The sequence below is a fragment of the Scyliorhinus torazame genome, chromosome 15 (genome assembly GCF_047496885.1).
Source record: "Scyliorhinus torazame isolate Kashiwa2021f chromosome 15, sScyTor2.1, whole genome shotgun sequence".
NCBI lineage: Eukaryota > Metazoa > Chordata > Chondrichthyes > Carcharhiniformes > Scyliorhinidae > Scyliorhinus > Scyliorhinus torazame.
The window spans coordinates 185,221,621-185,242,200 of NC_092721.1; the positions used below are offsets into that span (position 1 = coordinate 185,221,621).

The window sequence follows — 20,580 nt, forward strand, 5'->3', positions numbered from 1 at the left end:
TCATCTTTTGCTGGTTTTCAAATTGTTTATCTCCACTGAAATGGATTCTACATCTTCCGAGCCAAGATCACTTCTCTCCACTGTGCGGGTCTCATCCTTTATTAACAATGATACCCAGCCTCCTTTTCCTTTCTGCCTATCCTTCCAAACCACGAATGCCGGAGATATTAAATAAAAGCAATACATTTGGAAATGCACAGGACAGCCAACATCTGACAACAGAAGGGCAGATAGGACCACTGCATTATGCTGACCAACCAAGACAAATTCTGTTTTCACTTTGGGTTTCTGGGATATGCACTCCTGTTTTGACAATCAAATTCCTCAATGTTGGCCACAAAAGTTTCTTTCTTGAACAATCGGAGATCTTGAAGGCAAAGCTTTATTCGAAGAGAAGGTGGTGGTTGCATTAACCTTTAAATAAATAAATCCAGGAGCTGCATTGCAAAGATAAAATGTGTCTTACCTTTCTCAACATGTCATCTTGTTCCACGTTGTTTATTTCTGCAGAATTGATTTCCCCCTTCAAGGAATATTCATAAAACTTCCCACTGACGTTTACCAGGAGTGTGGTCACTGCCCTGTTCTGTAGTGCACAGCCAATGGGAACCTTGCCGTGGCTATTCGTGGAAGGGATGCCATACCGGAGGATCACTCCGACAAGGAGTCCTGTAAACAAACACATCAGTCATTAAAGAGCATGCTCGTTACACAGTGCATTTAGTACATTTGGGGCAATTTCTTAGAAAAATATCTTCTGGAACTAGTAGTGCACAGGCTGTTTCAGCACTGCAACGAGACATGGCCTCATTTCACATTCGGTTTAAGGATGAGAACCACAGGTCTGAAATTAGAGCCCTAAACTTAAAGGCAATATCAAGTTATGAATACAGAGTTAGTTAAGAGTAAAGAGCGCGGAGAGAGAGGCAAAACTTCAGTAGAGAGCACGGAGAGAGATGGGACTTCATTAAAGAGCACGGAGAGAGAGGCGAGACTTCATTGAAGAGCGTATAGAGAGCCGAGAGACTTAATTAAAGAGCGTGCAGAGCGAGACGAAATGCCGAGAGAATGGTAGGGACACAGGAAAACAAAGAGAGGCGCCATAGAAAAACAATTATTGGCTGCTAAGTAACTGCTAATTTGCATTAACAATTATTTACTCTTAGATTAAAGGTAACAAGGAGAAATATTTTACAAATCAGAGAGACTAAAAACTGTTGGCAATTTAAATAGAAAAACAAATTAAAATGTAATTAACTAAAATAGAGAAGCAGGGCCAAGCGATGTGTTGCTCCTGCATGTTGTGGACCCCATTGTGGCCCTTAAGTGACCAGATCTATAGCAAGTGTTGGTTGCTTGAGGAACTCCGGCTCAGAGTTGATGAGCAGGAGTCCGAGCCTCGGACGCTGTGCCATATTAGGGAGGGGGAAAGAGTTACCTGGACGCTGTGTTTCAAGAGGCAGTCACACCCTTCAGACTAACTACCTTGAATTCGGCAAGTGGCCAGGGACAGGAAGGTGTGGCTGTGAGTGAGGCAGGTAGAGGGATCCAGGGGGTAGGGTTGCAGGAGCCTCAGCCCTCGGCCTTGTCCAGCAGGTTCGAGATTCTTGCTCCTTGTGTGGACGGGAACAGGGACTGCAGGAAGGATGAGCAAACTGACCACAGCACCGTGGTACAGGGAGCCATTAAAGTGGGGGAAGAGAAATGTAGTCGTAATTGGGGGTAATATAGTTAGGGGCATTGACACTGTTCTGTGACCAGGATCAGAAGTCAAGGTTGTGTTGCCTAACTGGTGCTCAGGTTCAGGATATCTCATCGGGGATGCATAGGAATTTGGAGTGGGAGGGTAAAGATCCAGTTGTCATGGTCCATGTACCACGTGGACTGCAACGGTTCAAGGTGACGGCACCAGCACCTTCGAGGGCATCAAATCATGGGCAATAAATACTAGCCTTACTAACGAGGCCCGTATCCTGGGAATGGATTAAAAGGAAGAGCAGCAAGCACTAGGGCACCTGTTATGCACAGCTCACAGTCAGAAACCTCTCACAAGATGATGACATGGCTTCGAGTCAGGTTTGGAAAGGCTGAAATGGGAACGCAGCTGCAGAGGGCTGACAGGTGGATGGGCAGGATGACGAGTTCTGGCAATATCTATGGCCAGTCTGGTTGTGACTGCGGTCAGAAATCTGTCACCGTCCCATGAAGGGCTTTTGATAAGAGTAAATAAAGAGACAGTGTCTCCAGTGACTGAAGGGTTGTTTAACCAGGGGACACGATCCACCAAAGTGAGGGAGGCCTATAATACCCTGCCTGAAAAGGGGGTTGAAGCAGATCAAACAATGACTTTCAAAGGGAATTGGATAAATATTTAATGGAGCAGATTTTGCCTGGTTATGTGGAAAGGGCAAGGAAATGGGACTAATTGACGGCTCTTTCAAATCAGCCTATATAGGCATGATAAGATAGGCCTTTTATGTGCTGGTTGATTCTATTTATTGATACACCAGTAAATAGCTGTTGATATATTCCCGACTCAACAGATAGCTCAGTTCAGAGCTCATCCCCACACTCAGTCCAATGAACTCAAAACAAAAATAGGAAGGAACAGGAAGTAGGCCTCTCAAATACAAGCTCACCGAACAGGTACATGATTTATATGAAGCCTCGTTAAGGAATCACAAATAAATTGCTGCTCAGAAATAAGAACATTACGAGTTCATTTCGGGACTTATAATCTCCCTTGTTCAATAATCGACAGAGATTCAATTAATCTCCAACTAATCACTTTGGTTCTGTGACCATTAATACCCCTGCTTAAGGCGAACATACAGGACCAATTGAGAGAACTATTGCTCATTGAGGAATAGAGGACTGGGAACAGAGCCAAAAATACTTGACCCAGGCATTTAAAGGAGTAAAATTAAGAAAATACTCCCTCGCATAAAGGATGGTAGAAGTTTGGAAAACTCTTTCACAAACAGCTAGATTACTTATTACTTGATTACTTATCAAATTAAAAGGTTCAGATCGATAGATATTTGTTAGCCAATGCTATTGAAGGACATGGTGCAGAGGTTGGTCTGATTTAGGTTAGTCATGATCTCATCAAATGGCAGAGGAGGCTGGAGGGGATCAACAGTCCATTCCTCTCCTATATCTCGTACTAAACTCTTCCTGAGTTTCGAACAGAACGCTATCCACTGCGGTTTTCAAAGCCTTTAACTGACCTCCGACCTCAACAGGTTTTTGGGACGCATTGGGAGCAAGGCAGGAAAATAGTCCAGTTTTCCAAAATCCTTTTTGTGTGAATGTAGAAACATAGGAGAGTAGGCCATTCAGCCCATCGAGCCTGGTCCACCTTTCAATATAATAATAATAATAATCTTTATTAGTGTCACAGGTAGGCTTACATTAACACTGCAATAAAGTTACTGCGAAAATCTCCTAGTCGCCACATTCCGGCGCCTGTTCGGGTACACTGAGGGAGAATTCAGAATGTCCAATTCACCTAACAAGCACGTCCTTCGGAACTTGTGGGAGGAAACCGGAGCACCCGGAGGAAACCCATGCAGACACGGGGAGAATGTGCAGGCCCCGGACAGGCAGTGACCCAGGCCAGGAATGGCACCCATGTCCCCGACACTGTGAAGCAACAGTGTTAACGACTGTGCTTCCATGCTGCCCATATGATCATGATCATACGATCATCCGCTTCAATGTCCACATTATCCCCATATCTTTTTTAGGTCATTGGTATTTCAAAATTTGTCAGTCTCTGCTTAAAAACAATGACTGAGCTTCCACAGCCCTCTGTGGCAGAGAAGTCCAACGATTCGCAACACTCGGGAGTAAAAATAATTCTCCTCACCACAGTCCTATTTTGTAGGTCTCAATGAGATCATCTCTCATTTCTTCCAAACTCTGGAGAATACATGGCCAGTTTCCCTCATCTCCCTTCATAGGAAGGTCCCACCATCCTGAAAGGTGATCTCACCCATGAAGAGCCTAGCTCTAAATTTAAAGATTATGCCCGCCACAACCGGAGAACATAAACCGAGACCTGCCTGGTCCCTCAAGTGGACATTAAGAGATCCCACTGGACCATTTTGAACGGAAAGCAGGGGAGACCTCAACCAGTGCCATATCCAATATTCGTCCCGCAACAAACAAACTGAGCGGAATCTATGAGGGAACAGGGGGAAATCGGCAACTTCCAGCCCGTTCCCGCTGCAAAATTGGCCAGGTCCCTCAACAATGCACAGCCGACTGGCTGGTGGGCAATCGCATGGTTCTGTCAGGACAGCCGGCCCACCTCAAGAGCAGAGGACCCACTTACTTCCGGTCCCACCATCAGGACGCTTGTCCCTGCCCCACCTGGGCCAGAAACTCCGGGTTCAGGTCCCAACTTCAGGATGGTGCCGTCACAACGTGACCAAACAGCCTGTAAATCCTTCCAATAAACTGGATGGGAGTCAGTAAGAGCCAGAGAGCTTCCTGGCCCGCAATAATGCAGAAAGCAACAGCAAACCGCTGCAGTACTTTGCCAAGGATAATCATGGGCCAATCGAATGGAAGGCTATGGTCATCAATGTCCTCTGTACCTCAAAGAGGAGGGGGCGGTAGGCCGAGGGAAGATGTGGGGGTGGCCAGAACTCAGTAAGACAGTCACTAATAAATCCATAAATAAAGGAGCAAATCACGGGCCGAGAGGGAGGAGGGGGGGTCGTTAAATAACCATTAACCCATTTAGGAGCAGTAGCGATGAATTCTGGGATGAGATAGTTTACCAAGCCCCTGACTCACTTCCTTTGTGGTTTCACATGACCACAGCTTTGTGCTCAATTCTGTTTTGATAAAAATGTTCCCTTTACCGCCGACTGACAAAACATTCAAAGATTCTGGAGCACAACGTTCTGGAGCCGCCGCCTCCATCTAAATAGTCTTCCTCACCCCAAAAAAATGCAAATAGCACCACCGAGGTTCCATCCACAGCGACGCCCAACCCCACAACTGGGATAACCTTGCATGGAACGTAAAAACATAAGAACATAAGAACATAAGAACTAGGAGCAGGAGTAGGCCATCTGGCCCCTCGAGCCTGCTCCACCATTCAATGAGATCATGGCTGATCTTTTGTGGACTCAGCTCCACTTTCCGGCCTGAACACCATAACCCTTAATCCCTTTATTCTTCATAAAACTATCTATCTTTATCTTAAAAACATTTAATGAAGGAGCCTCTACTGCTTCACTGGGCAAGGAATTCCATAGATTCACAACCCTTTGGGTGAAGACGTTCCTCCTAAACTCAGTCCTAAATCTACTTCCCCTTATTTTGAGGCTATGCCCCCTAGCTCTGCTTTCACCCGCCAGTGGAAACAACCTGCCCGCATCTATCCTATTCCCTTCGTAATCTTATATGTTTCTATGAGATCCCCCCTCATCCTTCTAAATTCCAATGAGTACAGTCCCAGTCTACTCAACCTCTCCTCGTAATCCAACCCCTTCAGCTCTGGGATTAACCTAGTGAATCTCCTCTGCACACCCTCCAGTGCCAGTACGTCCTTTCTCAAGTAAGGAGACCAAAACTGAACACAATACTCCAGGTGTGGCCTCACAAAACTTAGTACATCAGGAATACAATACTCGGCTAGCGGCACTGATGTAAATATCAGAATGCTGAAAACATTCTATTGTGACCCCGCTCCCAGTGAGTAGAGTTGAGGGGCGTCGAAACGCAGGCAGAGGCAGTAGAAAACAACATGATATAGCTCTGAACAAGTGGGGAAACCAACTGCAGATTCAATCCCACATGATGATGACTCAGCCCAGACTTGGAATGGAATCAGAGATCTTCCAGATCCATCTGGATCAGGTCCTTCGTTGGACAAACCTGCTGATCAGAGAGGATCTTCTTTTTTTTTAAAAATGTTTTCTTTTTCTTATAAATTTAGAGTACCCAATTCATTTTTTCCCCCCAATTAAGTGGCAATTTAGTGTGTTCAATCCACCTAGCCTGCACATCTTTGGGCTGTGGGGGCGAAACCCACGCAAACACGGGGAGAATGTGCAAACTCCACACGGACAGTGACACAGAGACGGGATCGAACCTGGGATCTCGGCGCAGTGAGGCAGCAGGGCTAACCCACTGCGCCACCGTGCTGCCCCTCATTTAATCACAATAGCATTACCTTTTACCTTGTGTATTAGTAAAGTCGTCATAGTCGCAGATGACCTTGGAGGGGGAGAGCTGACTAGTGGTGGTTTAACCCGAGGATCACCACACCTGAGAAGGCGGGGCCTTCATGAATAACTTCAGCCGGTACGGGAATTGAACGGTCGCCAGTGGCCTTGCTCTGCATCACAAACCAGCTGTCCAGCCAACTGAGCTAAACCAGCCCTAAAACATAGCTGTTCACTGACAACACTGCGAAAAAAAGTTCACAGACTTTAACTGACAACATAGCAGAGTGATAATCCGCAAGAATACTTCAATGAAGAGCCTAACGTAAACACACAGGGCATGATTCTCTCAGCCCACGCTGGGCCGGGCGCGGATTGCTCAACATATGCATAGTGTGGGTTTGAGTGCAGCAGCAGGACCCTCTCTACCAGGGGATCGATCTTATGGGTCCGAACGGGTTTCCGGAGTAGAACCGGACCCAGTGTCATCAGCCAGGGTGGGAGCGAGGCCCGAGGTAGTCCCTCTAGGGAAAATAAACAAGTGGTCATGAGGAGTCTGGTTTGTGGCCGTGCAAAGGAGGGACCTAATAGCATGGAGCGCATCGGGGAGGACTTCCTGCCAGTGGGAAACCGGGAGATTCCTGGACCGTAGGGTCAGTAGGACGGTCTTCCAGACCGTCGCTTTCTCCCTCTCCACCTGTCCGTTTCCCCGGGGGTTGTAACTGCTAGTCCTATTCAAGGCAATGCCTTTACTGAGCAGGTACTGACGCAGTTCGTCGCTCATGAACGACGAGCCCCTGTCGCTGTGGACGTAGTTGGAGAAACCAAACAGGGTGAAGACACTATGCAGGGTTCTGATAACAGTGGGGGTGGTCATATCGGGGCACGGGATGGCAAACGGGAAACGGGAGAACTCATCAATAATATTGAGAAAGTAGGTACTGCGATTATTCGAGGGGAGGGGCCCTTTGAAATCGATACCGAGGCGTTCAAAGGGCCGGGACGCCGTCACCAGGTGGGCCTTATCTGGTCGCTAGAAGTGCGGTTTACACTCCGCACAGATTTGGCAGTCCCTGGTCATGGCTCTAACCTCCTCGGCGGAGTAGGGCAGGTTGCGGGCCTTGATATAATGGGCGAGCTGGGTGACCCCCGGGTGGCAGAGGTCATCGTGTATAGCCCGTAGTCGGTCCTCTTGCGCACTGGCGCGTGTGCCGCAGGACAGGGCATCTGGGGACTCGTTGAGCTTTCCAGGACGATATACTATATCGTAATTATAGGTGGAGAGTTCAATTCTCCACCGCAAGATCTTATCGTTCTTTTAAAAAAATATATATTTATTGAAGTTTTTTAACAACACAATTTTTTTCCCTTACAAACAATACCTACTCCTCCCCCGTAACAAAATAACACAAAATCGCACTGAGCAAGATGTATACATGGCAAAATGGTATATTTACATAGCTTTATACACTGGCTCTCGCCCGCACGTGCCAGTTTACCCCACCCTCCATGTTATCTCCTGAGATCTTATCGTTCTTGATTTTGCCCCGCTGCGTATTGTCGAACATGAAGGCTACCGATCGTTGGTCGGTGACGAGGGTAAACCTCCTACCAGCGAGGTAGTGCCTCCAGTGCCGAATGGATTCCACGATGGCTTGAGCCTCTTTTTCGACCGAGGAGTGTCGAAGTTCAGAGGCGGTGAGGGTGCATGAAAAAAACGCAACCGGTCTGCCTGCTTGATTGAGAGTGGCGGCGAGAGCGACCTCTGATGCGTCGCTCTCCACCTGAACGGGGACCGACCTGTCCACCGCGCGCATCGCGGCTGTGGCGATGTCCGCCTTGATGCAGTTGAAGGCCTGGCAGGCCTCGGCTGCCAAAGGGAAAAGGGTGGCCTTAAATAGTGGGCGGGCTTTGTCCGCATACTGGGGGACCTACTGGGCGTAGTAGGAAAAAAAATCCAAGGCACCTCTTGAGGGCCTTGGGACAGTGAGGGAGAGGGAGTTGCAGGAGGGGGCGCAGACGGTCAGGGTCGGGCCCTAGGACTCCGTTTTCCACGACGTAGCCGAGGATGACGAGCCTGGTGGTGCGGAAAACTAATTTCTCCTTATTATAGGTGAGATTACGTTTTTGGGCGGTTTGGAGAAATCGGTGGAGGTTGGCGTCGTGGTCCTGCTGATCATGGCCGCAGGTGGTGACGTTGTCCAAGTACGGAAACGTGGCCCGCAGCCCGTACTGGTCCACCATTCGGTCCATTGCTCGTTGGAACACTGAAACCTCGTTCGTGTTGCCAAAAGGGACCCGGAGGAAGTGAAAAAGGCGGCCATCTGCCTCAAACACCGTGTAGTGGCGATCCTCCGGGCGGATTGGGAGCTGGTGGTATGCAGACTTTAGATCCACCGTGGAGAACACGCGGTAGTGAGCGATTTGATTGACCATGTCTGCAATCCGGGGAAGGGGGTACGCATCAAGTCGCGTAAACCTGTTAATGGTCTGGCTGTAATCAACCACCATCCGGAGCTTCTCCCCGATCTTGACGACCACCACCTGAGCTCTCCAGGGGCTATTGCTGGCCTCTATGCCTCCTTCCCGCAAGAGACGCAGGACCTCAGACCTAATAAATATTCTGTCCTGCATGCTACATCGCCTGCTGCGAGTGGCTACTGGCTTGCAATCAGCGGTGAGATTAGCCAAGAGGGAAGGAGGGTCGACTTTCAGAGTGGCTAGGCTGCACACAGTGAGTGGGGGCAGGGGTCCGCCAAAGCCAAGCGTCAGGCTCTTGAGATTACATTGAAAATCGAGCCCTAAAAAGGGGGGCACAGATGTCTGGGAGCACGTACAGCTGGAAATTAGTGTACTCAGCGCCCTGTACCGCTAAGATTACCGTAGTGCACCCTCGGATTTGTACCGAGTGCGACACGGAGGCGAGGGAAATTGTTTGTTGCGCCGGGAATACCGGGAGCGAGCAGCGGCTTACCAGATCCGGGGTGGATGAAACTCTTGGTGCTCCCAAAGTCGAACAGGCAATGTGTCTCGTACCCGTTAACCCGGACGGCCATCATTGAGCTCTTGAGGTGCTTGGGTCACGACTGGTCCAAGGTGACTGCGCTGAGTTGCGGGTAACCGGCAGCGTGGTCGGCTGTGCTGGGGCGGCCCCCCAGTGACTGTCCGAGCAGGTTGTACGCGTCGAGCGGCGTAGCAGATGGCGTCCAAGATGACGGCCCCCATGGATCGCACGTGGCCGGCCACATGGGGAAGGATGGCCAAAATGGCGGCCCCCGTGAGTCGCACGTGCTGTGCGGAGTCGGCAGGCACGCTGCCGCATTGCGAGGTCTGCGGGCCCGAGAGTCGGTAGTCCGGGTCTGAGAGTTCGCGTGCTTAGGCTTGGCGAGGCAGACCTTGGCGAAGTGCCCTTTTCGGCCGCAACTGTTGCAGTGCGCGTTGCGGGCCGGGCAGTGCTGTCGAGGGTGTTGAGGCTGGCCGCAAAAATAACAAGGCATCCCCCCATGACGTGCGGGTGGGCGCGCAGCACAGGCCTGGGGTGGTCTCTGTTTGGTTTGATCGTCTTGTTTTAGGATACAAGTCGAGCAGGATACAAAGGAATGCTGGCGTTCACATGTGGCGGCACGGTAGCAGTGGTTAACACTGCTGTTTCACTGCGCCAGGGACCCGGGTTCGATTCCCGGAGTCTGCATGCTCTCCCAGTGTTTGCGTAGGTTTCCTCCGGGTGCTCCAGTTTCCTTCCACCAGTCCCGAAAGACGTGCTCGTTAGGTGAATTGGGCATTCTGAATTCTCCCTCAGTCTACCCGAACAGGCGCACGAGTGTGACGACTAGGGGATTTTCACAGTAACTTCAATGTAAGCCGACTTGTGACAATAAAGATTATTTGAATCGTTTGGCAGAATCTGTGTCCAACTGAGTGGATTAGATAGTGATTTGATTCAACAACGCAAAAAACAAAATGACAGGTTAGACGTGCCTGTATTCCCTCAGCACTGAACCAAAATTTCAATCTAGAATTTGTGCACAAATTCTGCAGGGATTCCTGTTGGGTACAGCTTTCATCTGTTTGATCCATTATAGAACAGAGAACATAGAACTGTACAGCACAGAACAGGCCCTTCGGCCCTCGATGTTGTGCCGAGCATTGTCCGAAACCAAGATCAAGCTATCCCACTCCCTGTCATTCTGGTGTGCTCCATATGCCTATCCAATAACTGCTTGAAACATCCTAAAGTATCCAACTCCACTATCATAGCAGGCAGTCCATTCCACACCATAACCACTTTGAGTAAAGAACCTACCTCGGACATCCCTCCTATATCTCCCACCATGATTCTTAAAGTTATGACCCCTTGTATTATGGCCTTTGAATCTCATTACGCAAAGAAAAATAGCACTCGTTGGCAGGGACCATAAATGTAGTGGATAAGCACCTCGTCTCTTGGTGATAGCTTACTTAACATCTATAGTTGAGAGATTTATTAATATTTCAAAAATGAGCACGGTTTGAATAAAGTTGTTGCTATTCTGCTTCTCAGTGGGTGAAACTCTAGTGTACCTTCAGATATACATAATCATAAAGGTTTTCTTGAATTGCCCTGGCCTTCCAACACTGGTCCTACTATATGGATGTCCTGAACTGACGGGTGCATCCCCCTGTGAACATGCGTCACAGTCCACGGGGACACTGGTCAGCCAGTCAATAGTTGAGCACGCGCAGTTCTGCGACAAGGCGCACTCAAGATTTCTCGGCAACGTTCAACAAAATCAGCCCATGGGCTCAACGGTATTCGGCATTGGCGATGTCACACCATTTGACGTATTGCAGATTCCTCCATTTCTTTCGAGGGAAAGATGTTGCATATCCATATCTCTTGGGTCACATAAACGAGTGGAGATCATGACTGTGCTGTGGACCTTCAGCAAACCCTTACATCATCAAAGCCAACAAACATTTTAGTACTAAGCGGGTGAAAGACTCCAAAATCACCCAGCAGCGAAGCAAATGACGTTGACATTGTTGTAATTGAATGCCATCTGGTCCAGAACTTTGCTAACCCAATTGTAGAGTAGCATTGGAATCTTTGCAAAGCTTTTAGCATCTTAAATGGTGTTCTGGAGGTGGAGTTGAAGATCTGTGCTGCAATAATGGCGTCCAGGCTCAGAGTTGTACATGCGGAAATGCTGAAGGCACTACGGGAAGCAACTTAAAAACATTCCATACATTATCCCTTGTAAGATGAGGACCTGGATTTTCACCTTCGAGGCAGGAATTGAGACCTGCCCATGTTTAAGATAAAGATACATAGTTTTTTGAAGAATAAAGGGATTAAGGGTTATGGTGTACGGGCGGGAAAGTGGAGCTGAGTTCACGAAAGATCAGCCATGATCTCATTGAATGGCGGAGCAGGCTCGAGGGGCCAGATGGCCTACTTCTGCTCCTAGTTCTTTTGTTCTTTTGTTTATTCTGACAGACGGAGGCACGAAGATCTGGCCCAATGTTTCCAGCAATGGGGCCTTGTTAAAAACAGGCAAATTGGCATCGATAGGGTGTTAAACAAAGCACAGCTTTGAGTCACAGTGTGGGAACTGAAGTATCCCCGGACTGAGCAACAAAGAGGAGCAAAACGTCAATGAAAAACCTCAGGGTATGTAGTATGGTCCACCAACAACTGTGGGGAGAGGAAAAAGGGGGAAAGAGAGGGAATGATGCTTAAATTGCAATGTCCCTCACACCGAAAACAAACATCAGGACAATTTTTTTTTAAGTCAAAAAGCCACATGTTGACCGTCCAGTGACTGACTGTTCAGGGTGATGATCCTACGCTGTGCAAGTCAACCCGTTTGGTCTCATATAGAGCTCAGTGGTGAGTAAACATCCAGCAGCAATAGAGAAGTATCTGATGATTCATTCATGCTGGATGCTCGGGACAACCAGACACAGTAGAAACGGCATAACCCAACCTCGAAATCATCTGGAGACTGAAGAAGATTCAACAGTCCTCATCATTTGGCAAAGCCGTTAGACCACCAGGAAACGGGCAGCATGGCAGAGGAAGGAGGGGAAATGGAACAGAAAAGCCAATTGGTCTATTTGCAAGTGGTGTATTTTTAATAATTCGGTTAAATTTTTGATCTGTTTTGTGTAAGTTCTGTTGTTAATAATGCAGCAACTTGCCTAGTCTTAAAATGTAAACTGCATGTCTGAGAGCGCCTCTCTCAAACAGGCCGGTGCACGAGATGTATGGGTAATTGAAATGTGCAAGCCACATTGGTGGGAACCACTGTCTGTAAAAAGGCTGATAAGACATGTAACGGCAAGTGAGTGTTACGTCAGATTAAAGAGGCTGACAAGAATGTACCCTCGACTGGGCGTGGACAACGATAACTGGGCAAATGCATTCAGATACATTTAAACTCAGCACAAACTCCCTCTCTAACAGCACGGTGGGTGTACCTACACCACATGAACTGCAGCGATTCAAGAAGGCAACTCACCACCACCTACTGAAGGGCAACGAGGGATGGCCTATCCAGCAATGCCTACATCCCATAAAAAAGGTGACAGAAAATAATTGAAAACCCTTGCGAATAAGCATTTGTTGACCAGCACCACTGAAGCAGGAAAGTACGGCGAACATTGGGTTGCAGAAGTTGGGATTTTCTGTCTTGAGCGAGTGAACCGAAATGCTGGCTAACAGAGACTTGACACCTGCCTCATCAAGAAGACATTGTCTATATTGCGCTGTATCGATTGCTACCATGTGCCGAATAAAGGCCTTCTGTCACCAACTTGCATCAGATCAAATCCTTCAGTAACAGTCTTACAGTAGCTTCTTCTCCTTCAACCGAGACTGGACGTTTCTCCCCCATCCCATGAAGCTAGAGTCTTAGCCCTCTCATCAGTGGCTGCTCTGCAACATGTAAATAATGGTGGTGGCTTTGAGTGGGTGGGCTGGGACTTGAAGCTTGTTGCTTGGGAAACCAGCTTATTCCCCATCTGTCCCACACAGGAAAGGGGTCAACTCTGCCAAGGAATCAAACGATCAACGGAGAGAATATAACATCGGGCAGCAAACAAATCTTTGGGCTGACGTCAGTCATCTGTAACCAGCATTTCTTTCCCCTCAACAGGGATGCCGGCTAGCCCTAGGTCATTCGCAGAGAGCAGAGGCTGTCAACACTACCACTGTCGTTAGCCAGCCAGAACAGTCCAACCCGGAATACTCAAACACTACAGAATGGATTTCACCTCCGAACTCTTTTTGCGGAAACGGTTTGTCCATTGTCATTCCCGGTTCCGGAATGCCCCCAATGGTCAGACCAACTAAAGTTGCCCACATTTGGTGGACGTGATACCAGAAAACGATCAGCAGTCTATGAAGCCGCTAACTTAGGGCAGCACGATAGCACAAGTGGATAGCACTGTGGCTTCACAGCGCCAGGGTCCCCGGTTCGATTCCCCGCTGGGTCACGGTCGGTGCGGAGTCTGCACGCTCTCCCAGTGTCTGCATGGGTTTCCTCCGGGTTCTCCGGTTTCCTCCAACAGTCCAAAGACATGCAGGTTAGGTGGATTGGCCATGATAAATTGTCCTTATTGACCAAAAGTTTAGGAGGGGTTATTGGGTTACAAGAATAGGGTGGAAGTGAGGGCTTAAGTGGGTCGGTGCAGACCCGATGGGCCGAATGGCCTCTTTCTGCACTGTGCGTTCTATGTATCTATCATCAAGAAAGAACTAACGAGGCATCTGGATGGAAATTGTCCCATTGGGCAGACGCAGCATGGGTTCATAAAGGGCAGGTCGTGCCGAACTAATTTAGTGAAATTTTTTGAGGACATTACCAGTGCGGTAGATAACGGGGAGCCAATGGATGTGGTAAATCTGGGTTTTCAGAAAGCCTTTGACAAGGTGCCACACAAAAGGTTGCTGCATAAGATAAAGATGCATGGCATTAATGGTAAAGTAGTATCATGGATAGAGGATTGGTTAATTAATAGAAAGCAAAGAGTGGGGATTAATAGGTGTTTCTCTGGTTGGCAATCAGTAGCTAGTGGTGTCCCTCAGGGATCAGTGTTGGGCCCACAATTGTTCACAATTTACATAGATGATCTGGAGTTGGGGACCAAGGGCAACGTGTCCAAGTTTGCGGACGACACCAAGATGAGTGGTAAAGCAAAAAGTGCAGAGGATACTGGAAGAATGCGGAGGGATTTGGATCAGTTAAGTGAATGGGCTAGGGTCTGGCAGATGGAATACAATGTTGACAAATGTGAGGTTATCCATTTTGGTAGGAATAACAGCAAAAGGGATTATTATTTAAATGATAAAATATTAAAACATGCTGCCGTGCAGAGAGACCTGGGTGTGCCAGTGCACGAGTCGCAAAAAGTTGGTTTACAGGTGCAACAGGTGATTAAGAAGGCAAATGGAATTTTGTCCTTCATTGTTAGAGGGATGGAGTTTAAGACTAGGGAGATTATGCTGCAATTGTAAAAGGTGTTAGTGAGGCCACACCTGGAGTATTGTATTCAGTTTTGGTCTCCTTACTTGAGAAAGGACGTACTGGCACTGGAGTGTGTGCAGAGGAGATTCACTAGGTTAATCCCAGAGCTGAAGGGGTTGGATTACGAAGAGAGGTTGAGTAGACTGGGACTGTACTCGTTGGAATTTAGAAGGATGAGGGGGGATCTCATAGAAACATATAAAATTATGAAGGGAATAGATAGGATAGATGCGGGCAGGTTGTTTCCACTGGCGGGTGAAAGAGAACGAGGGGGTATAGCCTCAAAATAAGGGGAAGTAGATTTACAACTGCGTTTAGAAGGAGCTTCTTCATCCAAAGGGTTGTGAATCTATGGAATTCCTTGCCCAGTGAAACAGTTGAGGCTCCTTCATTAAATGTTTTTAAGATAAAGATAGATAGTTTTTTGAAGAATAAAGGGATTAAGGGTTGTGGCGTTCGGGCCGGAAAGTGGAGCTGAGTCCACAAAAGATCAGCCATGATCTCATTGAATGGTGGAGCATGCTTGAGGGGCTAGATGGCCTACTCCTGCTCGAGTTCTTATGTTTTTATGTATGTATCTATGTAACTCCAGCTACAACAATGGTATTGCTTACCAATAATGCTCACATCCCATGAACAAACAAAAACTTTGTGCGAGTGGTATGATTGAACAATGTACGCAGTGAAGGTATGGATCAGTGGTTTGTATTAGTCAAACATGGACTACTGCAATGCATGTCCTAGCTTATTTTACCCCTCCCTGGTACCAAGGACAATTATGGTAGCTGCACTACTAACTCCAGCTGAGATTAGCTGGCTTAGTACAGACCTTGGCTTCTGCTGGTCCAATACACTTCACTGTTTCCCCTATTGCTAATTTCCTTTTTTTTTTTAATTAAATAGAGGGAGGGGAAGTGAGAAATCTGTATCCTCAAGACAAGCTGACTTTTTATACAATAAAGTCTTCCACTCAAGCATTTCACAATTAGGTTTAAGCTTTCAATTGTTTTCCATGAGCCTCGACAATGACTTGTAGCAAACAGCAAACCCGGCAGGGCCTACACTGTCAACACACTCAACCCCTTGTGGCTAATTCCAACCAATTTGAAATGAAATGCAATGCAACATTTTCGAGCTTGTTCATTCACACAATCCTGTTTTACGTGTACCAAGGCAACGCTTGATTGCTTTATGGAGAAAAGCCAATTTACAACCACATTCCACCTGCTTACGATAGGAGGTGGAGGACCGATGGGTATTAGATTGGACTCGATCTTTATAATGCCTTTCCTAAATGTTCTCGAGGGAGCAGCAACAGTTGTAAAAGCAAAGCTTGACCAGCAAGATAGAGAGGAAATCATGCCTCTAAGTATTTCTATGTCACCTGCCATATCTAATTACATCCAACATTAAGGAGGCTAGATTAGTGCCAAAGTAGATGGCCATGTTCACGAAGCACGAGAACTTTCTTACTTGAATGTGGACACGGCAACATTTATTGCCCGCTCCCAATGATAGGAGTTACATGAGGGTCCGACTGTGTAAGGATGCCAGGTTTCTTTCCGAGGTTGAAGCTGGCTGTATTTGTTTTAAATAGAAGAGTCCAGCAGGTCTAATGGTTATCTTGTTGATGTCAGCCTATGGAAATTGCCAGGAGTAATGAATTCAGTTTTGCTACTGCCATGAGGCCAGTATCATATCTCTATGCTAATAATCCTTTATACCCATTTCCTGATTGTGCACACCAACCACACTTTCATATCACACGATCATGGAAAGTTTTGGGTTACCAGCACACTCATAGCTGAACTTCTGATTTTGATATACCAACCAACCTCAGACCACAACTATGCTGTTAGGCTGTGTTTTTCAAACGTTTTTTCCCCGGCACTACTTTTACCAACTGCTGACCTTTGGGACCATGCCAGGCGACCTTCACAACACACCATTTCCTCCTACCCTTAATACAACAGGTGAGCCTTCTTGGCTCTCACGATCTCACTCCAACCAGGTTCACAGGAGGAGGGGGCATTGTGCATATCATGTGCAGACTTCAGCCGGTTCCTTGGTTTATCTTCATCTTTGGGAGGACGGAAATTCCAACTTGGCACATGTAGGTCATTGTGAAAAAGCAATAAAATGCTCATTTTACTCAGCACTGGATACTCCTCGGAGACGCTACTCTATCTAGAATGCCGACAGCCTCATTGACTCGTGGCGGCTTTCAATGTGCTGTCACAGGTAAGGTGCAGAAGTTCAGTCTCTTCATTTGGAGTCAGCTACAAGCTAATAATTGACTCTGGGGTCTCAAACTTACCCACCTCTTCTCTCTCAAAATCTGAAACTTCTCCTCGGGAAATTAGCGACAAAAAAAACCCAAAACGGTTGATTAGCGCACCCAGATGGCCAGTCTATTGTCAGTTCCCTTACTCACACGGTTTTCTCCAATGTGTGGCTGCAGTGTGGAAACATTTAGTAATTTTGTCTTTGTACACGCACTTGCCAAACTTTCAACGACTTTTGGAAAGCTGCTATTTCTTCAGTGCCGAAAGCAATAATCGTCCTTCTCCTGCAACTTGAGGTTCAGTTCATTTAGAATTGAAAAGATGCCTGCAAGGTGGGCGTGATTCAACTAATTGGGAAGAAAGTCCCATAGCGTGCGCATTGTATAAACAGCTTCAGTGGTCGCACTTAGCCCTGTTTTTTCACACTGCGGAGCTCAGTTTGCTGGAAGTCACCAGTGTAGCGAGAGATCGTGGCGCAGTTTTTAAAATGGCAACTCGATCTCAGAAGCCTTCAAAGTGACACCCGACCCTCTCCCGCCCAGCCCGAACGCACCCCACCCAACACCCATGCAGGGCACGCCCTGCCCGATCGCACGCCTGCATACACTATCAGCTCGACAGCTTGGCAGTGCCAACCTGGCAGTTTTCATGTCAGCTGGCAGTGCCACCTGGGCATCTTGACAGTTCCCACACTGCCATGACACATCTAAGAAAACAGTGTTAGTACGAGAACTGTCAATTGACTGGCAAGCCTTATTCAGTCAATCAGGCTGGCACCCAGGTGGTACTGCCAGGATGGACTCCCAGGGCCCAGTGGCACCACCCTGCCGAAAGGGCATACAGCTGGAGGCCTCTGATCCCCTGGGAGAACCCCACAAGTGCTGTTCTGTCTGGTCCCCATTTGTGGGGGCCAGCGCTGAACGGGGCTCGCCAGAGGTGAAGGGGATGAATCCCAAAGCTTGAGGCACTTTGAAAATCTGCACTTTAGAGTGAGGCTAGCTGTCTCGCTCCTATATGCAGATTTTGCCAAAAGTGATCCTGCCCACAATGGACGGGATTTACTTCACACGCATTGGATCTCGTGAGGCGTTGCGGGTCGGGTAGATTCCGGGAGCGGGATCTCTTGGTCTTTATCGCCCACACTGCACCACGGTGAGCTACTTTTCAGGTGCAGCGTGTGCTCCAGTTTCCTCCCACAAGTCCCAAAAGACCTGCTTGTCAGGTGAATTGGACAATCCGGATTCTCCCTCCGTGTACCGGAGTGTGGCGACTCGGGGCTTTACACAGTAACTTCACTGCAGTGTTAATGTAAGCCTACTTGTGACAATAAGGATTCTTACTTTTTTTTTCTTCATCATTTATTCACAAAACTCTTGGTTTGGTATTCCAAGATAAAACTGCCTTTTAGGGCCCAAACTTTCAAACTTGGAGAAATACCTTGACCTAAAGAAAAGAGCATTAGACTGGGATGACCAGTTAGAATAGTGCATTATGGACATTAATTCGGGTTGCAAGGAATGAACAAAGAGATTGGGCAAAGCATGGCGAGGGGGGGGGGGGGGGGGGGGGGGCTATCAGGACTGGCTCTTTGCACAAAGGATGCTGGGAGGCAGAGGCAGGAAAGGAATGTGTAATGAGCCTATCAGAATCCGTGGCAGTTAGATTATATGACCAGGTCAAGGAAATGGCCTATCGGAATCTTGTATTCGTGTATGTGGAACTTGATACTGCATGAATGTATATGAGACCACATGTGTTGCCTCCCTTTGTTCACTCGCTCTGGAAGTGAAGAGACATGGGTCTCCTGCCTTCATCAGAGGGAGTGTAAGCTTGCAAGCTATTTGAAATAAACTAAAGGAATTTCTAAATCCGAACTCAAGTTTTGATTGAGACCAGACTGGATAGAAAGAACTCAATTTCATCACCATCTGGGCCTGCGTCCAAGGCGAGGGTTTCTCCAACAACGACGGATTTTGCTTTTGACCTTCAATTGCATTTTCCACTTCATCAGCCATGGCTGTCGGACTCAGACTTGGATCTGGACTTGTTTCAAGTGCAACTTGGTACTGGAGTAACTACTGATACTCTACCAGTATCCCAACTATCCAATGAATCAGACTTATTTGATCCTTCCCAACCCCCATCATATTCGTGAACCTCCGAAGGTAAAACAGACCTCTACATACAAACCTAATCTTACCTCCAGAAAACATGACCACACGTTTTCACAATTACTTCTGATGATGATCTTCCACCTTAACTTCTTCTTTTTCTCTCTCTGGACCGCTTTCGTAACCCTTTTCTGTTCCAATAACTGCGAAATGTAGCTTCAGCAAGAAAATCTCTTTTGTAAAAATAATTTTTACAGGATGTGGGCTTCGCTGGCTTGGCCAGCATTTGTTGTCCATCCCTAATTGCCCTCGAGAAGGTGGCAGCGAGCTGCCTTCTTGAACCGCTACAGACCACGTGGTGTAGGCACATCCACTGTGCTGTTAGGGAGGAAGTTCCAGGATCTTGACCCAGTTTTCTAAGAAAGAAACCCGTTGGTAGTGATGCAAGGTGTGTTTGGACAAAAAACAAAACCCTTCGCCAGTTCGTGATTGAATGACAACTGACATTTCTTCCACTTTGCATCCAGCAAAGAGCACACTGAACAATTTGTACGCTCTGCTCCTCCATTTGAAACAGGTTTTACCTCATTCATTTTCATGAATTTTATGAACTCTACTGAACACAACAGAGGTCCATTGTCAGAGAATTTCCTCTGGTAACCCATAGCAGCAAACAAACTTAAAATAACGAGGCTGCAATTTTCCGGTCCTTCCTGCCACCAACATCTTCCAGCCCTACTGAAGGCAACCCCCACCCCACATTGGTTGCAATCGTGGTTTCTGGATATGCTCTATTCTGTTGCACTGTACATTCTATGTCATTATCTAACCCTGGCTACCAAAGATGGCTTCTCGCTAGACTCTTTTGCAAGCTCATCCATGCGTGTTGATCATGAAGATCGCAGAGCCACTGCGATCGCTACCTTTCAGGAGTTCCCACTCTGGCTCCCCACACAACACAGACAACTCATCCTTGTGCATAAAAACTGGGCCAATTTCTAAATCCAGTATCTGCATTGGCCACCATTTGGGATACTGCTGTATAACCGTGCAAATACAGGGTTCCGTATAACCGTGCCAATACAGGGTTCTGAGGAGTTCTATCAATGTCATCTGCTGTGACTGCAACTAAAGTGACAATTGAAAAGAAAAATGCACAGATCCTCCCCGTTAGACTCAACCTCTGCCAGGGATGGTAATCTAGATAGCGCATTGGCGTCACAATGATCATCCCATTGTCTGCATTTAATGTCGTACTCCAACCAAAGAGGTTTCTGGAGACTTTGGATTCAATAGTCAGTGGTTTAAGATCAGTTTCAAATCGTAAAACTACGACCGCATATTTGTAAAATCTTCTTTGTTTTTGAATCAAAAACAATGCTACCTGTTGTGTCTGACCATATGTTTGCTCACTGGCATGGAGCATGCATGAGGCAGATGGAGGGCGGGGGAAATTAGTCTCTCCTCACTGTTATCCAACAGGTGAGAGAGC

General features: G+C 47.4%; 1 protein-coding gene across 3 annotated transcripts in view; it reads right to left on the bottom strand.

Annotated features, from left to right (window-relative positions):
• The window catches only part of slc9a7 (solute carrier family 9 member 7), a 205,973-nt gene that overhangs the window by 121,674 nt on the left and 63,719 nt on the right, over positions 1–20,580 (bottom strand). For all 3 annotated transcript variants that reach the window (XM_072477258.1, XM_072477259.1, XM_072477257.1), the window contains exon 2: positions 467–669. In XM_072477258.1, coding sequence (XP_072333359.1) covers positions 467–669 — 203 coding nt within the window. The remainder of the gene's footprint in view (positions 1–466; positions 670–20,580) is intronic.